The following is an 18,300-nucleotide window of genomic DNA, read 5'->3' as shown; positions in this document are numbered from 1 at the left end:
TTCATATCATTGATGGTTCTGTCTGTCCTGTCTGTGTTTATATCACTATATCTATAACAACCTGCTAACAATATATTATCCCTTACATGTCCGTGCACCGCTGCCTCCAACAGCACCGTTGCAAGATGGCGGCGCTGTAGACGCGTTCCCTCCACAGTCAATGCAGCGTCTATGTATATAATGTCTTTGTCTACGTCAGTCACACATTGCAGACTGTGGGAGGAGCTGCGGTCTAAACAGACGTTGGAGAGCACAGTCTCGTTAGGATCGATGTCCTCACAGAGGTCATCAGCAGCTCCTCAACCTCACTACAAGACATATGGAGGTAGATTTGTGTCTTTATTATAAAAAAATAAATAAAATGAAAAAAATCCCTTCAATTAAAAAATAAATAAAATCAAAGAAAAAATGTATTAAAATTCCAAAAAAAAAAAACATTGAGACCAAAATAATTGCATTTGAAAACTTTTTTCTTTGATTGAAAATGTTTTTTGAAGCCTTAAATTGAAAATATTTGTTTTTGATTGAAGTGAGAAAAAAAAATGATTGAAGTGATTCATTTTTTATTGAAAAGTTTTTTTTTTTTCTCGATTGAATAATAAAGACACAAATCTACCTACATAGAGACAACCCATACACCTTGATTCCTCACATTGCCGTGATCTACACACAATAACCAAATGCAGAGGCAATCAAGTCACTCAGATGTGTTTATGCTGTTAAAATGATGCAGAGCTATTGGTAGCACTAGTTTCTGAAGAAAAGCAGTTACAGAGCTAAAATAAGATAAAGCTTGATTCAGCCCACAGTGGAAGATTTCTTCTTTTTTTACAGCAGCAGGTAAAGTAAAATAAAATAGCACTGCATACATATACATTAATGAAACACGAGTAACAACAAGGGCAGAATAATGATAAAACAATACTATATTAATGTATCACAAAAAAGCAGCAAAATATGGACTTTTATCTACACTTTTTGCACAGACGAACACAAACATAATTATAGTAAGTAAGTAATTTATTTATTTATAAAGTGATTTTTGCAGATAAAATCACAAAGTGCTGTACAGAGCAGTGGAGAAATTAATACAACTACTGCATAGCAATGTTTGGGGCCAGGCAATTTTAGGCAATTCTGATCAAATGGTAAATGGATTTGATTAATTTTGAAAGTAGTTTTCAAAACACTAGTCGACAATTGAGAGCAATTTAAGGTTCAGTGTCTTGCCCAAGGACACTTCATCAGAATCAACACATAGACAGGTATAGCCGTGGGATAAAGCCCTCTACCTCTCGACCTTAGGATACAGTAGAGTGTAAATGAATGAGTGTGAATGAATTTTACATCAGCTGAACTCAATTTCTGGCACAAGACAATGCTCAATGTCACTGTGTTAATTAGCAAGAGACAACTCTACATTATGCGAGAAATACCTGGATGTATACCATATCTGAACATTTTTTCACGGTCAGGCGGAAGGCGGATTTTTGGAGGGGGCTGGGTCTTGGCGGCGTCTTTTAAGCCTCCTCATTGATTTTGTCAAGCGCTGTATATTGGCTTGAGGAATCACTTAAAATAACTCATATGGGTCAACCCTATGTCAAAAAGTCTGCAGTGTGCCTTTAAATCCAGCATGGCTGTGGAACCGAGGACTGGTTTAATGTTTGGGGTTGGGTCTCTTTACACAACAGTCTCCCTTGAGGCCAGAGATTTTTTGATTGGTGCTCGTATGAAAGCAGTTTTCTGATCTTGTCATTTCTGAGAAAACGCTTTTGGGCTACTTTCACACCAGGGTAGTCCCAGAACAGCTGATAATTCTATCACCTTGATTCGGCTCGGTTTGTGTTCACGGCACACTTTTTGTACACCACCCTGGCATCATCAAGTCATTTTTACACCATGATGCATAGCATTTTGTTTAATTTGACAAAAAACAAAACCAACCTTTTTAATTATAAACAACATCACAAAATGATGCGTGCAATTTGCATGGCACATTTTTAAATCAACTGTTAAAGCTGAAGTTTCATGTGCACTAAATAAGAACTGAGGTAAACACACACAGAGCTTTTGATTTGCAGGGTAGGCACAGGATACAAACATGAATTAAAGCCTCTGCAGAGGGCTCTCTAATTTTAGCTGGGGAAAGGTTACCATACTCGGAGACACACAGGGAACTAAGTGCGCAGCTTAATCACATGACAAGCTTGGCAGTGAGCCAGCAGAAAGACAGGCAGGTCACCTCTGACGGACTTCCGGGAAGTACTGAGGCTGCAAACTTACAGAAACTACAAAAGCTGTGGAAGAAACAACTGTAAGTGTCTCAATGACTGTGACACAACACGACTTCACTGCTGTCATGTTTGAACTCTTGGCATGTAAACACTTGCTGTTCACCTCCAGTAACTCAAGAAATCCCAACAGGAGACAAGGTGAAGGTTGGTCTCAGATGTCACCCATTACACAACAAGGTCACATCTGTTCCTTCTTTACACTCCTTTCACCCAGACATGACCTCTGGGCTTTGACAGAGCAACATTTTCAGTCGTTACTAAGGAACAGAGAAGCTACACGTTGCTTTGTGACAAAATCTCAATGGCAAAATCCAAACCATTTTTTTAACCCTCCTATTATCCTCAAATATCACTAGCACATTTTACCCTTGGAGTTAATCTAACCCCAGGGATATATACTGTACCTTCACAAGTTTTTGTGTCAGGCACTTTGTTTCTCTATTGAATACATAAATAACGCCTTAATAATGAAACCTTGACCTGTTCTCTCGTGCCACCACCAGGCCAAACTTTTAAATTATAATTCATTTATCTTGAATAGTTTTCAACCAAATCTCCTCAAATTTACTGACAACATTTATGACCAAAAGAGTAAGAACCCTATGGGTTGTGGTGATGATATGACCTTTAATGCAGCACCACCATCAGAAAAAATACCAGAAATATCAGTTCCACGTTGGCAGGTTTGGGTATGTAAGGTTAAACATGGATCACACGCAGACAAGTTTTACACAGCTAAAATAACTTGGGGTCAAATTGACCCCCAGATAAACACCATTGTGTGCAATATGTGTTCAGTACATTGAAAAAATATCATGATAATGTTATGCTTAATCAATTGAATGTTAAACATTGAATTGGGTCAAATTTACCCAAAGGATAATGGGAGGGTTAAGAAAATTGGACCAAGTCCAGTTTCATGTATTAAAAATATTGACAACAATATTGTGCCCTTATTGTGCAAAACAGCCTATGAAACCTTCTAAATGAAAACATTATGAGACGTGTATATATTATTAACAAACTTACAAATTATATAATGACTAATACATATTTTTTTAAAATTTGTAATATGCTGTTGGAGTAGTGAACAGATCTATTGGTTTTGGTTATTTGTCAAGTAAGGTGGTCTAGAATTTTACCTTTATTGGTTAAGTAATGCAGTTTGAGAAACTGCCCTGAAGGAACAGATTTGGCCCCCGAGCCTTGAGTTTGACACGTGGATTACACCATGAAGCAATTTAAACAACTCATAGTATGATTTTGTAAAACAAAGACTAGAGTTATTTATGAAGCTGTTATTGCGCTATCTAGTGGACTAATGCTGTAAAGTAGCCTGGGCCTGATGTAGCTGACTAAGAGGCCCCTTCTGGACAGTTTAAAGAATGGCTTTTCATGCCTTTGTTGGAATATTGTGTGGAATATGGATGAATAAATATAAGTATTGAATTGGGTTTCTACTGTGTTTTATGCTGGTCTGTTAGTTCTTGTTTAAGCCTGGCAGGGCCAACGAGAGTCTTTTTAGAAAAGTTTGACCATTGTAACAAAGTAACACTTAATATAATTGAATAGATTTTAATTATTAAACTTGGATCAAAAACTATTAATGTTATTATGTAAATTTCAGCAAAACTAACTGTTCAGTACAAAATAATGAAATTGGTTGGAATATTAATACTAAACGAATAATTTTGTGAATTTTGTGTAATTTTAAATCAGTTTTTCAGGGAAAACTGATTAATATTTACTAGGTATCTAAAGCATTTTTTTAATGTCCATCTATCCATCCATCCATTTTCTGACCCAGTTGTTTCTGTTTTCAGGGTTGTGGGGGAAATATTAATGTAATTTATACAGTTTCTATTTACTAATTATTCAGATGAAAATGATTCATATTTACTTACTAAATATGTTGATCATATTGATATATATTTGCTAATGTGAAATTGAAACTCCCTTTCTAAATACGTGGATAAGAATGATTTGTATTCAATAAAAGTTATTTTGCCCCCACCCCAGCCACTATCCAGCAGGACCGCACAGCCCCAGATGGTGCAAAGACGACAGCCCAGGCCCCGCCGCCCACCAAACACCGCAAGAAGGAGTCTGCAGATAGCAGGACAGACCCACCAGGCAATCGACAGTGCTCCCAACCACTGGAACAGGTTTAATCTGATTTAGCTTAGCAGAATATAAAAATGAACAGCATTTTTTCAATGAAAGAAACTGCTGTTCCAAATGTGTCCATTGGATGTTGCAATAGTAATTCTGTTAAGCAGGCAAACTGTTCATACCTGGACAAGTAAGTAATGCTGGTCCCAAGCAGGCGGAACTACCTTCTCTTTTGGCCTGTGCTATTATGTCTTCTACGATACCATCATTTCCCCAAAATGTTGCTGTCAAAAAAGAGAAAAGTGGATGCAGAATATTTCAATAAAAATGGTCATTCTATTCTTTCACGGAAGTGTTTGTTTTGTGTGTTCACTGCATGTTGCAGTGCTGAAATAATATAACCTCCATTGCCATGATGAGACTCTTCATGCCGACAAATACAACAAGTTTCAAGAACAACAGAGAAGAGAGAATGTGAATGAGTTGTTGGCGAGTCTGAAGAAACAGCATTCTGTATTTTCTCAGAGTCGAGACATCAGTGATGCTGCAGTGAAAGCCAGCTACCTTATTACTCATTAAATTGCAGTGGCTTCAAAACCATGGTGAATTTGTGAAAACTTGCATGTTGAAGGCTGTGGAGATTGTGTGTCCTGAAAAGCACCAGGCTTTTTTTTTTTGCAAACATCAGCCTTATGAGGAACACATTTGCACAGAGGATTTCTGATCTTTCAGTGGATTCGAACAGCCAATTGAAGCACAAAGTCAAGTCATTTATTGCATTTTCAGTTGCAGCTGATGAAAGCACTCAACTGGCCATATTCATCAATGGAATTGTCCACACTTTGATCGTCACCGAGGAGTTTGTGGAGTTGGTGTCAATGGCGGATACCACAACTGCAGCTGATATTTTCACCGCACTCGTCGGTGCACTGGACCGTGTCAAAGTGAACTGGTCCCGTGCTGTCAGCCTGGCTACACACGGTGCAACCTCAATGAGCGGAACAAAGACAGGTGTTGAGACAAAGTTCAGAGCTAAAGTGCAGACGGCAAATGGAGGACGTGATTTTTGGACTTTTCACTGCATTTTGCATCAGGAGGCTTTGTGCTGCAAGTCATTAAAGATGGATAATGTCATGAAGGTGGTCGTCCAAACTGTTAATTTCATCCGATCAAGAGGCCTGAATCAACGCCAATTTGACATCTTTCTGAGAGAGAGAGAGAGCACAACTATGGCCTGCTGTACCACACTGAGGTAAGATGGGTAAGCTGAGGTGCTGTGCTGAAGCGTTTCTTTTATTGAAATTGAACAGTTCATGGACAAAAAGGGAAAACCAGTGTTAGAACTTCAGTCAACAGAATTCATGCAGGACCTTGCATTTATGTTGGATGTTAGAGAACCCTTGAATAACTTGAACAAAATGCTACGAGGGTGCAACAAAGTTGTCACAGAATTATGAAAGCATATGTGTGTTTAAACTGAAGCTGTCATTGTGGGAGGAGCAACTGGCAGGTGGTGATGCAGCTCACTTTCCTTGTTTGAAAGATATGTGCGTGGATCAACATGCTGCAGACATGAAGCATCCAACTTGAAATACTAGACTTGCAGTGTGACTCAGATTTGAAGGCCAAATCTGCTGCAGCTGTAAAAATGTCGTGCATGTTTGGAACCACATATCTTTGTGAGCAAGTTTTCTCTGTAATGGGCATCAATTAAAAAAAAAAAAAAAAAGCTGAGCTCAAGACTCACACACAAGCACTTAAATAACATCCTGAAATTGGCTGCCACTCAGGATGTGACGCCTGATATTGATGAACTTGTGAAAGCTAAAAAATGCAAGGTTACTGGAGTAAAATAAGCACTGGGTAACCCTACTTAAAATGCAACACCCTAATATAGTTCTGTGAAAATGATTGTCTTCTGTGGAAATTTAAAGAAAGTGAACAATGTGCATTTACTGTAATGGTGTCAGTCGCTTCAGTTCATACGTTTGGTTTGTTAATATTGTTCATGCATTGCACAGCTTTAATTTTTCTATCAATAAATGGTGGAACTTACAAGGCAGGAAGTAACTCATCTGTCTTGAATAGATTCTACCTCAGTTTGTATGGTTTCTTGAGTTAGCACAGGATTAATATGTGAAAATGACAAATGAGGTATTTGATAGCTACAAGAGTTATTCTATTTATTTGTTTTTTATTTTGTATTTTGTTCAGTCCCAGATAGGATGTGAGAATAGATGGTTGTGTAAATACACTGAGATAAAGTCTTAGTTCCAAACACTGTTTTTGAAATTGCACCATTTTTTTTTAACTAACTTGAAGTGTTTTGTCAAAATTACTTTTCTTGATGTGGTTATTTTCAGAATTTTTTTGTACTATTTTGGACAAAAGTAAAACAAAGAAAAAGATCTGAAGTTGTCATTATTTTTTAAAGTTATTATGCCCTAATTTTACCGGTCCAGTTTATATGGGAATAGATTTTCCTCCATGCGGCCCCCGAGCTAAAATGAGTTTGACGCCCCTGCTCTACAGGTTCTTGAACAGAGGAGGCTGGTAGTCATAGGCACACTGGAAAAGAGTGAGACAAGATGTACTGTTAGGAAACTGTTAGCATACTCAACTCAGCCAATTCACCTGCTATAAGATGCCAGCCTAGAGGACACAGGCACTCCAGGCAGGTCTCCAAGGTCTGATTTATCTGCTCAGTTTGACCGCTAGACAGGGGATGGTATCCAGACAACAGGCTGACCAAGAAAGAGACCAATGCCTGTACAGTCAGGTTTAGCACCAACGACCCCAATGAAGTTTGGACGATTCCACCACAGTAAGTGTTATCAGTAACAACCATCAAACCAACTACAGGAAGGAGAGCGTTCTAGCCAGCTGGTGCAAAAACAACCACAACATTTTGCTCAACTTGAGAAGATGAAAGATCAGGTAATCTGCACAGCATGCCTTGCTGACCATCAACAGCTCCCCACAGTAAACACAATCACTGACGAGGGCTGATCAGCATCGACTCTGCTTTCTCCACAAACTGAGAAGCGCAATATCATGGGCATCCATCATAACAACCTTCTACCAGCACACTATCAAGAGCATCCAAATGCTATGTCTGTCAGGGACAGCAGCTGCACTGCCAACAAGAAGAAGACCCTGCAGTGGATACTGAATAACTAGCAGCGTCATTAGTGTCCTACTCTCCATCCTCACAAACATTGCTACAAACCCAACCCACCCATGTTTAGTTTTCTGTTATCTGGGAGAAGGTGCTGTGAATTCATTTTAGCCACACTAGGATTGGTTTCACATATGCAGAGCATGTAGAGGCCACAAAGATAGATTTCTGTGTTCCTGTGTGTCCTGGTAAGTTTGTTGAGTTTCAAGTTTCAACTGTCAGTCAGAGTCAAGGGGCCAGCTCTTCCAGACTGGGAAACGACTTCATCCATCAGGATGTTCTGACAGTGAACTCATCAGCACTCCCCCACTGATGGATGCACAAATTGCGTTCATTTTAATATCCATCGTCTTACATGTTGTACACTTAAATGCTTTTTTTTTTTTAAATATAATTTTTTATGGTATAGAAGCAATATAGAAGTTTCTATATTTATTTGTTGAGAGCACATGGAGCAGATTCTGTCAGACGAGATAGGACCAAAAATCATGAAAGTCCACTGTACCCCTTTTCACGCCCAGGGTCCTGGACCAGTTTGCCGCACAGCTGGTATGTCTCCAGATTTTGACCAGCAGTTTTTTTTGTTACCGCTCCTGTTTTTATTCAGTCTGTGGTTGTTTCAGATCGTAAAAAGCCTGTTCACGTTTTGTTTTGCATTGTTAAGGCCCAGGTGACTGACTATCACCTGTGTTGCAAGACAAACAATAGATTGGACACTATTACAAAATAATTGCACAGGTTCGTGAGGGCAGTAAAAAAAATATTTTCCATGTTTTATTATCTAGAACTACTGTGACGTGACTCGATGTCCGGAAGGGTTCTGATATACTCCAGCACGCAATGAGGGTGACTTTAAAAGGCTTTATTGCCACTTGCAACACAAACACTTGCTATGTCTGTTGTGTCCAGCGTGCTTCCTGCAGGCTGTCTGATCTCCTGTCCAACAGCTCCCCTGCAAGATGTATAGCTGGTGTGATTAATCACAATGCGCTACACCTGTGATTAGTCAGCAACAGTCCCTCCCATGAATCACATCCCACACAACCCTTCCCCACCATGCCAACCACGACCACAGCTACCAACAGCAGCCGTCACACATGGAAGTTGATGATAAAATAATGACGAGCACCAGTAAGTCATCCCACAAAACCAGGTTCCTTTAATCAGATATGTTTTAATGTTATGTAATCATAAGCTTTTGCCAGTCATGTGACTTTATACATTGTTTCTATTGGCCAGCGAGCTATTCTACAACATGAATACATGCGGAGTGGGTTAAACACCACCACAAAGAGGCAGGATCTGTTCTGAAATATGAAAAAAAATAAATAAATAAATATAATAAAGATGACAGGAAAAACATTGTCATTTTTTTTGCAGGGCTCACAGTTTTCCTGTGCTCATATCGCATGATGGCAGCCATGTTTTAATTGCAAATTGCTGAAAGTTATTTTCCTCAAAATAATCCACAAAATTCCTCAACTCAAATAGTAGTTGGTCAGAAAACCAATTGACCTTGCATGGACTGACATCTGTCATTTATTGCTTGGATATTGTGCCTTAAATACTTTCATTTACTCTTGCACATTATTGTTATCTGCCAGTCATTTGAGATCTAACTGGTCTGTGTTTGACCCGTGAACTAAAACGAGTTCTACACCCTCCTAAATTCAACAAAAAGCTAAAAGAAAGAAACAAGTTATCCATGTTATAGCTAATCCTGCTGATTGGTTCCAGCTGAGGAGGCAGCAGACAGAACACAGGACTACTCTCTGATTCCCTGATACCGTTTCTTTTAATGTAAAACTGTCGCTAAGGCCCACTACAAAGGTCTCTGAGACTGTTTTTAATGTATCCTTGGCACGCTCAGCATTATTTAGCAAAGAGCGATGATGACAATAGAGTATATTTAAGTTTTATACATAAGGCTGTCATTAAGTGTCGTTCACTGACACCTTTGGAGCTATTTTGGCATTTTTGGGTTAGGTGGTGGGATCTATAGGATTAGGTAGGGTGAGGGTTAGAGTTCAGCGTTAGGGTTAGGGTAAGGAACGACACTTAATGACATCCTTCATGAAGCCTTATTCATGCTAATGACAGGTATCATGTCATAATAATGACAGTGTAATGTCAGCCTTTATGTATTAAACTTTAAGTAAAGTGTTACCTATTTATCTCTACCTTCTGTTTAGCAGTGGGTGAATATACATGCCACATACCACAACAGTAGGGCTTATTGTTACAATAGCTTTATAACTGGAAAACACTCATAATGTGCTAAACAACAAAAAATCACCCCATTTATTTATTTATTTATTTTATATCAACTTTCAGCTATGTGCAGGTCACTGACTGACACTCTCTCTAAAAATAAATTAATAAGAAATAAAATAAAATAAAATAAATTAATGATGTAGAGATAAGTAACCTTTGACACAATATTTGGAACTATTGTATTAGTTTGTTACATTTTTTAATAAATTGATATGTTTTGTGATTAACTATGGACTAGTTGCAATTAATTCTGTTAAACGTGTAAAAATCAAACATTCATTTTCAGAAAGAAATCATTCCTGTTTCATGACTTGTTTCTTTTTATTTTATAATACAAATGCTATGTGTTATATTATCCACTAGATGACGCTGTCTTCAATGGATATTACTGATGTGAATTATAACCAGTAATTCATCAAGCCATAGTTTCTAAATATTCTTTCTTATCTGCTACTGTATGATCTCTCACTCCTTCAAATCTTCACATTTGTTCCATTTTGTGTTTTAAACTTTTTTTTTTTCATGCACCACCTGATTCAGTATTATTTTGACACCCATGGTTTCCATCAGTGGTGTTAATTTGCATCTGTTTGTTCACAATAATGACCCCAATACATGTTTTATGTTTTGGCCTTGCAAGTTTATTATTGATTGGTATTTGGTTTCACTCTAAAGGGGTGATTAAGATCACAAAAAATCCACACGAGATACTTACTCAGAAGATGTCACAAATTACTTTTTAAAAAAAACCAGCTTGACTCACAGGTGTTTGTTAAACTGGAGCAGTGTCATTTACCAGAAACTGACCAATGTGTGTTCACTTCTTGTCTCTCTCTCTCTCTTTATATATATATATGGGAGAATTTACTCAAACAAATGTTGAATGATAAAATTGCTGCTTGCAAGATTGTTTTTGACTTTATCACAAACAATGACAAACGGTCATGTGACTTGAATTTTGGAAAAGATTTCCATATTGCATTGTAGAGCTGTGAATCATGTAGAAGAATGTAAAGATGGTGTTTCTTATGATATGACGTCACTCTGCCCAACAAAACATGTCGGACGTATTTTTGTGTTTTCGCTGCAAGCCAGAAAATATACATCTACCATTGTTTTGGCCCAACTTTCAATCAGTGAATAAGGCGGTGTTTTCAGGGTCCCACTGCCGTCAGTAGCAATTATAACAACTTTTGGATGACATGAATCATTCTCCCTAGCAACTTTGAAGTGTTGCAAATAGCAACACCTTTTTCAAGCTCTCTGGTCAATCTTGTTTCCATATTTCATAGTTCATCATGTGAAGTTAATGTGTTGTTTGTTACATCTACAGTATGTGATTATAGCCCTATTTACGCAGGATTAGTTTTACCTAGGGACCACATGCTATTTGTAATAATTGCGTAGAATGTCTGTGATGTTAATCTTGTGCGAATCGCCCATGACAGTAATTTGAAAAGTAAAATTTCTCAGGCAAATTACCTACAATATTTTGCTGAACTCCGAGGTCCTGTGATAATACTAATTCAATGTGAATAGGCATCTCTGTGATTTGGATAGAAATGGGCAGGATCTGATGCGTGATTACGTGTTGTTTTGTATCCGGTGTCACTGTCTGAGTTTACCTCGTACTGAGATCAATTATGAGGGACACATGTTTATTCACTTTTGGCGAAGAATGAAGGCTGCATTGGAGTGTTTGGGAAACCTTTTGGGTCCTGGGCCAGCAAAACCTTATCGGCCAGTAACGTACGACAACAAAAGGAGAAGGTTGAAGAGAAGGAGCAATATCAGAAGCAAATGGTAGATCACATCCTGCTTTGCACTGTACGGTAAGAATCTTTTTTCCTGTCTGTAGCCTTTCATTTAATAAAGCTGGCTAGCGCTAGCAGTAACACAGCACCGACCTGTGGTCAAAAGCCTGCAAAGTGGTTTTAACATCAACTCACACACTGTTTCATGTTTTCAGATGTTTTCAGCAAAATTTCAGGCTTCGGTTACCCCATGCGAATGTGCCACATAAAAAGCAGACGTTGGGGGCTCATTTATTTATTACATGTGGTCCCCAGGTAAAACTAATAATCCCATGCGAATAGAGCTTATGATACAAAGAAAAAAGACCCCACACTTCCTTTTTAAAAATCTCTTTATGTCAAAGGCACTTTGTACAGAATTGCTACAAACAGTCAAAGTTCATCCTACTCAAAGCTACATCTCAGACAAGTGCATCACATTTTTCTGTTCCAGAGATAATCCATTAACGCTAATGCTAATTACATATGCACAAAGTGCACACAGGAGGCCTGCTGGCTACCAACGAACCCTGTATATTCCCTATATGTTACATTATGTTTGAGCTAGATCAGTGGAAAAGTACCATGTCATGGCGTTTACATTCAAAACTGAAACATATACAGCTCAGAAACAATAATCCTCAAGGTGGGGTGAAACACAGGGAGTAAAACTATATATTGCTCAGCTTCTGTATACATATTCATAGAAATGTGACAAATTACATGTTCTTCCACACCAAGGTGGCTGATGGTCTAACCTTCCCTTTCCTAATGCTCACTGAATAAATGCTATCCCTAACTAATGAGCAAGCTCCTCAAAATCTGAAAGCTGTTTCATCTGCTCCACTTGCATAGAGTGCCTTCGTATAAGTTTCTTCTTGGACTTCAGGCCACCTCTCTTTGGTGTGTTTGGTGCTACTGGAGCTATAGATCTAATACCTGTGGCCAGCGGTGAGCAGCACTTGTTACTTGCGCCAATATCTGGAATGGGAGGGTTTGGGTTGAAGTTGAGGGGAGGCAGATGGCCAGGCCTGGTGTGTGAAATGTGGTCAAGCAGCAGTGTGCCGGAGCCTCGCCTCTCCAGGAGGCCTGGTGCACGCCGGCGTGCAGTGCTGGGAGATGACGTGCTGGTGTTGCTGTCCAGAGATTCTCTGGAACTGGTCAGCAACGCCAAAGGAGAAGTGTTCAGTTTCCGTCGCTCCATGGGGACCTTAGGGGAATCCAACATGGCGGAGTCTGAGTAGAGCTGTGAGTCTGAGTCATAGTGATCATTTTCCAAACGCCTTCGATACATGGTGTCTCTGAGACTGGCTACACCACTGGTGCTGCTGGTTTCCTGCTCTGTGGGCACAGTGCTGCGCCGTGCCAGTGGTTGGTGCTGACTGTACGATGCTTTGGATGTTGGAGGGACTGATAAGGAAGCTGTCATTTTGCAGGGCTGTTCACCTACTAAAGGGAATAAACTGTCCTTCCCATCTACGCTGTTCTGACGGGATAAAGCTGACCTCTTATTCAGAGTGAGTCCATTTACCCCTGCCACTACTACCTCTTCATCAGAGCTGGACTTTTTGCTCTCCTCATGAGCGGCAGCAGCAGCTGCCGCAGCTAGGACTGAGGGAGCAATCAAGCCCCAGGGCTCTGATTGCAGCCGCTTGAGTTGAGGCAGACGTGCACGTTTGGGATTGGCAGGTCGGCGACTCGGAGATGTCGGCCCGTTAGCGAGCTTGGATGCCACGCTGGGGGTTTTCAGCTTGGTCTGGAAACTGAAGACTTTTTCTTGCTCTTGTTCAGAGATGGGACACGCACTAACCTCTATATCAGAGGGAGAGGTGCAGTATGTTGGGGAAGACCTCTCCACCAGCTCTGGAGATGGAGGGACATTTAGATACTGTTTGGTAGTTTTCATGCCACATGGTGACTTGTCTGTGGTGATTATAATCACCTCTTTGCCTTTGGCTTTGCAGGCATCCAAAAGTAGTTTGAGGGTCTCCTTGTCATCTGCATTAATAGCATAAACCAGAGCTGAGGCTCCACTTCTGTCATCCAGACTGGGATCGGCCCCGTTGCTCAGCAGGTGATCCACCACTTCATGCCCAGCCTTGTGGATGCATGCGTGCATCAGAGCTGTTCTTCCTAACTTGTCCTGGATGTTGGGATCCGCCTCGTTATCCAGCAGATACTTGACCAGCTTGGACTTGCTCACACTCTGCTGGTCAGTGTGAGTGGACATGCAGGCCACCATGAGCGGCGTCTCTCCCCGCTCGTTGCTCTCATTTATATATGCTCCTCCTTCCAAGAGGAGCCTGGTGAGTCTCAGGCGTTTGAGCCACACTGCTTTTAGAAGTGAGTTTCCATCAGTCCGCAGCTCCAGAATATCTGCCATTTCACAGCGACTCACAGACTGTCTTGGTTGGAACTTAAAGCTCAGAGCCCTTTGAACAAATAGTGGAAGCAAGTCAGCTTATAAAGCAAAATACCATTTTCAACACAGTTTTTTTTCCTTCTTCTTCTACTGTTTAGTGAAAATAACACAGCCAGCAGGTGGCAGTATGTGACAACATAAAGATATAATCAGATCTATTACAGCTCTCTGCTTTAAATAACATATTAATTAATAAATTAATGTAGTTTATACAACATACACTTTTTCTGTTTTTCTAAATGCCCCCCCTCCTCCCCACAGATAAATAAATAAATCAAAAATAAAAGAAATAAAATATAAATAGTCTTGTCCAAGTGAACTATGCACGTGGACACGCAGGTGGTGTATCACCATACTGGGAAATGTAACATTTACTCCAACACAGTAGCTTGTGCGTCATTCCTGTTATTTCCATAGAGCCTCTTTCATTCCCCCATGAGCGCGCAAAACGCGAGTTTGATTGATATTTCATAGCATAAAAGCAAAAAAATAGACTACAATTCTGCATGAGGGTGTAGTACTTTATGACTGGTGGTGGTGTTGGAGGACAGGCGCACAGTGCGCAGCAGGGTCGCTGTCTGTGGTCCTTATTTTGGATAAGTTACAGACACACATCAGCACAAACAGTGACGCTGATTGTGTCACAGCTGATCAACACCGCTTTTTAATCACGTTATCATTATGTCAAGTTGCTGGTGAATTTGAAACTATAGCCAGAGCAGTAGCTACTACTGATACTGTGAGAAATATCAGAGGGACATGTCCTTTCTATAAGCGAAAGGAATGAGCTGTAAGTTGAAATAATGAAATCATATTTGTAAGAATCCAACCCCAATAAAGAAAATGTGTAATCCGCTTACCTTTTGTGAAAAGGTTGTTTCCATAATGTGGCAAAGGAACCATTGAAAGCTGAAAGTTGGGGGCAGCTCCTCACAGGGATCTCCGTTTCTTTTGGTTACGTGCTCCCATCAATGCGTCCTTGTGCCGAACCTCTGTGGCACCATGGCGCACGAGCCGTGGTGCTTTTGTTAGGGAGGCACACTACATCAGTCCAATGGGGAGTATTGCTTTCACTGCGCACTCAAGGATCACAACCTGGAGATGCTGCGAGGGTAAAAATAGCTCCAACTTTCTTTCTCGCCTGTTGAATGAAACGTGTATGTTCTTTGACGTCAGAGTGGACCAAAAATAATCTGATGTAAACCTCTGCAGGACCCGACACACACACACACACACACACACACACACACACACACACACACACACACACACACACACACACACACACACACACACACACACACACACACACACACACACAGGTGGATTTTTTCACTCTATTAAAAATCTTAATTTGAAAGCAATTGTTCACTTTGTTCATGTTGTTGTCTTTGTGATGGTGATGTAGAGTAAATAACACTGGACATGTGCGCCAAAAATATGTATTTCATAGGGAAGACATCTTCTATATAGATCATTATCACATCATCTTAGAGGAAATTCCACTGCGTGGACTGGAGATGTTAAAGCAGATCTATTCTGGTTTATGTGCGCCAAAAAAATGTTAGGAGAAGGCACTAATTCATCTTTCACCTGTATGTATATATGCAATTAAAAAAAACCCAACTTACAGCAGCCATCACAGCTATATACAGCCTAATAGGGACATTTCTATTTTTAGGTTGCTATGAGACAGCACAGAAGCAGTTTCTAATGAGAACAGTGATGTTTCCAGCTCTGCTAAGAACAGGTAAATCAGACGCGTAACATTCCTCCAAGGACAGGAGGGGCTCTAATGGCATTTATGCAAATCATTATATAGGCTTTGGGTGTATTTCGGACTCATGCATGTACGTCATAACCTACAGCATTCAACCATTGGTCCTCCATTGGCTGCTCTGTTCCTTTGAGCCAAGAACTAATCACTTTATTACCTAACCAAACACTCAACGTCTCAGGACTCAAGATGTCAATGCTGGCAGTGATTTCTCACCTGTGATTGCCTTCTCAGACGTTGGGGACATGATGTTTATGAGGCACATGGAGGAGGCTGTTTCACACAACAACGTGTGCCTATATACCTCCACCCTCTATCTGGTATAGATGTGAATAAATTAGAAATGACAACTCATACATAATGATTATACTTTTTATAGAAATACTACTAAAATAAATCCATTGTTACTATATATGAATTAAGTGGAATTATGTCATTTCTTGTGTTCAGGGATAAGTGATGGACCAGGATGAGACTAACTCCAAAATAAACTGGTTTGGACACATTCATTAGCAAAGGAGCCACAGGGACATCAGCAGGACCCACAGAGTGTGATCTTTGCCCCGACAATGCTGTCATCAGCGATATATTTAAAGGATGAAATAAATAATTAAAGTAGAGAGAATAAGAACTGTCACCCCTGGGAGCACTTTCCATTTTCAGATATCTTCCATTGCAGCTGCTGCTCTTCCTCTCCTCCGTGCTAAATATAGCACTTTTTCCTCCGTTTGCATTGTGAGGTTTTTTACTCATCAGACCACATTTGCTCCAAGATTTTTCCTATAATTTGACAAAGGACACGAGAAAGTCACCAATTTCTAAGATGCGGTCTGATCACAATGGGTAGCGAGGAAAAGGGATCTGATGCTTGGCTTTAATCATACAACGTGTCAACGGTTGAAGATGAAGTAATGGATGTGAAAGGAACACAACAACCCGCAAAAGAATATTTTGGTAGCACACTATAAGGCAAGCCTATTAAACGCCTGCCTTTGCTGGCATGTCAGACAGGGTGACAACTCTGCAGAGATGGAAAAAGCTGTAACATTGTATTTTTAGTTCTCGCTAGTTATGCATGCTGCTTGTATTTGTTACTTTGCACACAAATATGATAATGGACTTAAAATATAATTGTAACAGTTGATTTTGTGTACAATTTCCTGCCCCAGTTCATGTTTTTTACCTTATTTTCAAACTTAATGTTGTATTTTCAAACAGTTCTGAAGCAGCTGATAATGTATTAAGATCATCTGTGATACTTTTCTGACTCTTATTGCTATACGCTGGAAATTAATGTGAAGATTTTTAGACTATATTAACAAGAAACATCAGCAAAATCTCAAAAATATACAGCAAATGTGACAAAAACTGCAAAATTTCACAAATAATCTTTAAGTAAAAATGTTGAAATAAGCTGTACGGCAGAGGTAGACAACTTTGTTTGATCGAAGGGCCACATGATCAACAGTCAGGTCAGCATATAGAATAATGGCCATTATACATGAAAGAACAAATCGGTTTTTTTTGTTTTTCTGTCATTCTTGTTGTTGTCTATGCTCATTGTGAGGCATTTGTGCATTTTTGTGGTTCTTTTGTGTATTTTCCCTGTAAAATATATGTTTTTTGGAGTCATATTGTGTATTTGTGCAGCAATTTTGCGTTTTTTGGAGTAATTCTTGTGTATTTCGATTGTCATTTTGCTTGTTTGTTATGACTGTGGGTATGCAGTCATTTTTTTTGTTTTTCTTGTGCTGTTGTAATTCTTTGTATTTCTATTTTTTTTTTTGTATTCTTGCTCTTGTGTTGTTGATTTTTCTGTCATTTTGTACATTTACTTTGGGGCCGCATAAAATTAGACCGAGGGCCGCATCTGGCCCCCGGGCCGCCAGTTGCTTATATCTGCTGTACTGTATCCCTCTTTAAAACCTCACAAAAAACGTCAAACGAAAACCAAACAGAATATATTTCCAAATTATATCAATACACATTGGTGGATTTATTATTGTTTCACATGCTGATCAAAAAGCAAGGTGGAATAAGCAAATACTGGTCTTTTCTTTGACAGCTGCATTTGCTTTTCGATACTCGGGAGGTTGATTTCTGTTTGTGGTGCTGTTCAGTTTCTTCCTCTGTGGTGTTTGTCTCTTTAAAGGCTGGCTTTGACATTCTCATGGCATTTGGTGTCTCTGCGATTGTATCAAGCAAATGTGTGGGCTGCAACAGCAATAAACTGGAACGAACTCTGGTGCAGCTTTGCACAGGACTACTCTCTGCAGATTCAGGGGGAAAAAGCCTCTGTGCAGCTAAAACATTACCCAAAACCTCTCACATGGACGACATGTTTTTTTCCCCGTTTTTTTTCTTCCCTCATCACGTACAACACCATTTTCAGAGACTTTGATCTTTTCATATTGAAAAGTGTGACTTTCTCAAGCTTTGATTCTCCA

The 18,300-nt window shown here is 39.6% G+C and overlaps 1 protein-coding gene across 1 annotated transcript; it reads right to left on the bottom strand.

Annotated features, from left to right (window-relative positions):
• Nucleotides 1-12,130: 12,130 nt before the first annotated feature.
• On the bottom strand, nt 12,131-15,256 carry ankrd34c (ankyrin repeat domain 34C). The gene is made up of 2 exons (XM_028450247.1): nt 14,937-15,256; nt 12,131-14,086 (listed from the first exon to the last, which is right to left on the bottom strand). The coding sequence occupies exon 2, from the start codon at nt 14,035-14,037 to the stop codon at nt 12,454-12,456; it is 1,584 nt and encodes a 527-aa protein (XP_028306048.1). The 5' UTR covers nt 14,038-14,086; nt 14,937-15,256; the 3' UTR covers nt 12,131-12,453.
• Nucleotides 15,257-18,300: the final 3,044 nt, after the last annotated feature.

This window comes from Gouania willdenowi, chromosome 6 (genome assembly GCF_900634775.1).
Source record: "Gouania willdenowi chromosome 6, fGouWil2.1, whole genome shotgun sequence".
Taxonomy (NCBI): domain Eukaryota; kingdom Metazoa; phylum Chordata; class Actinopteri; order Blenniiformes; family Gobiesocidae; genus Gouania; species Gouania willdenowi.
This window is presented reverse-complemented; position numbering and strand designations above follow the sequence as displayed.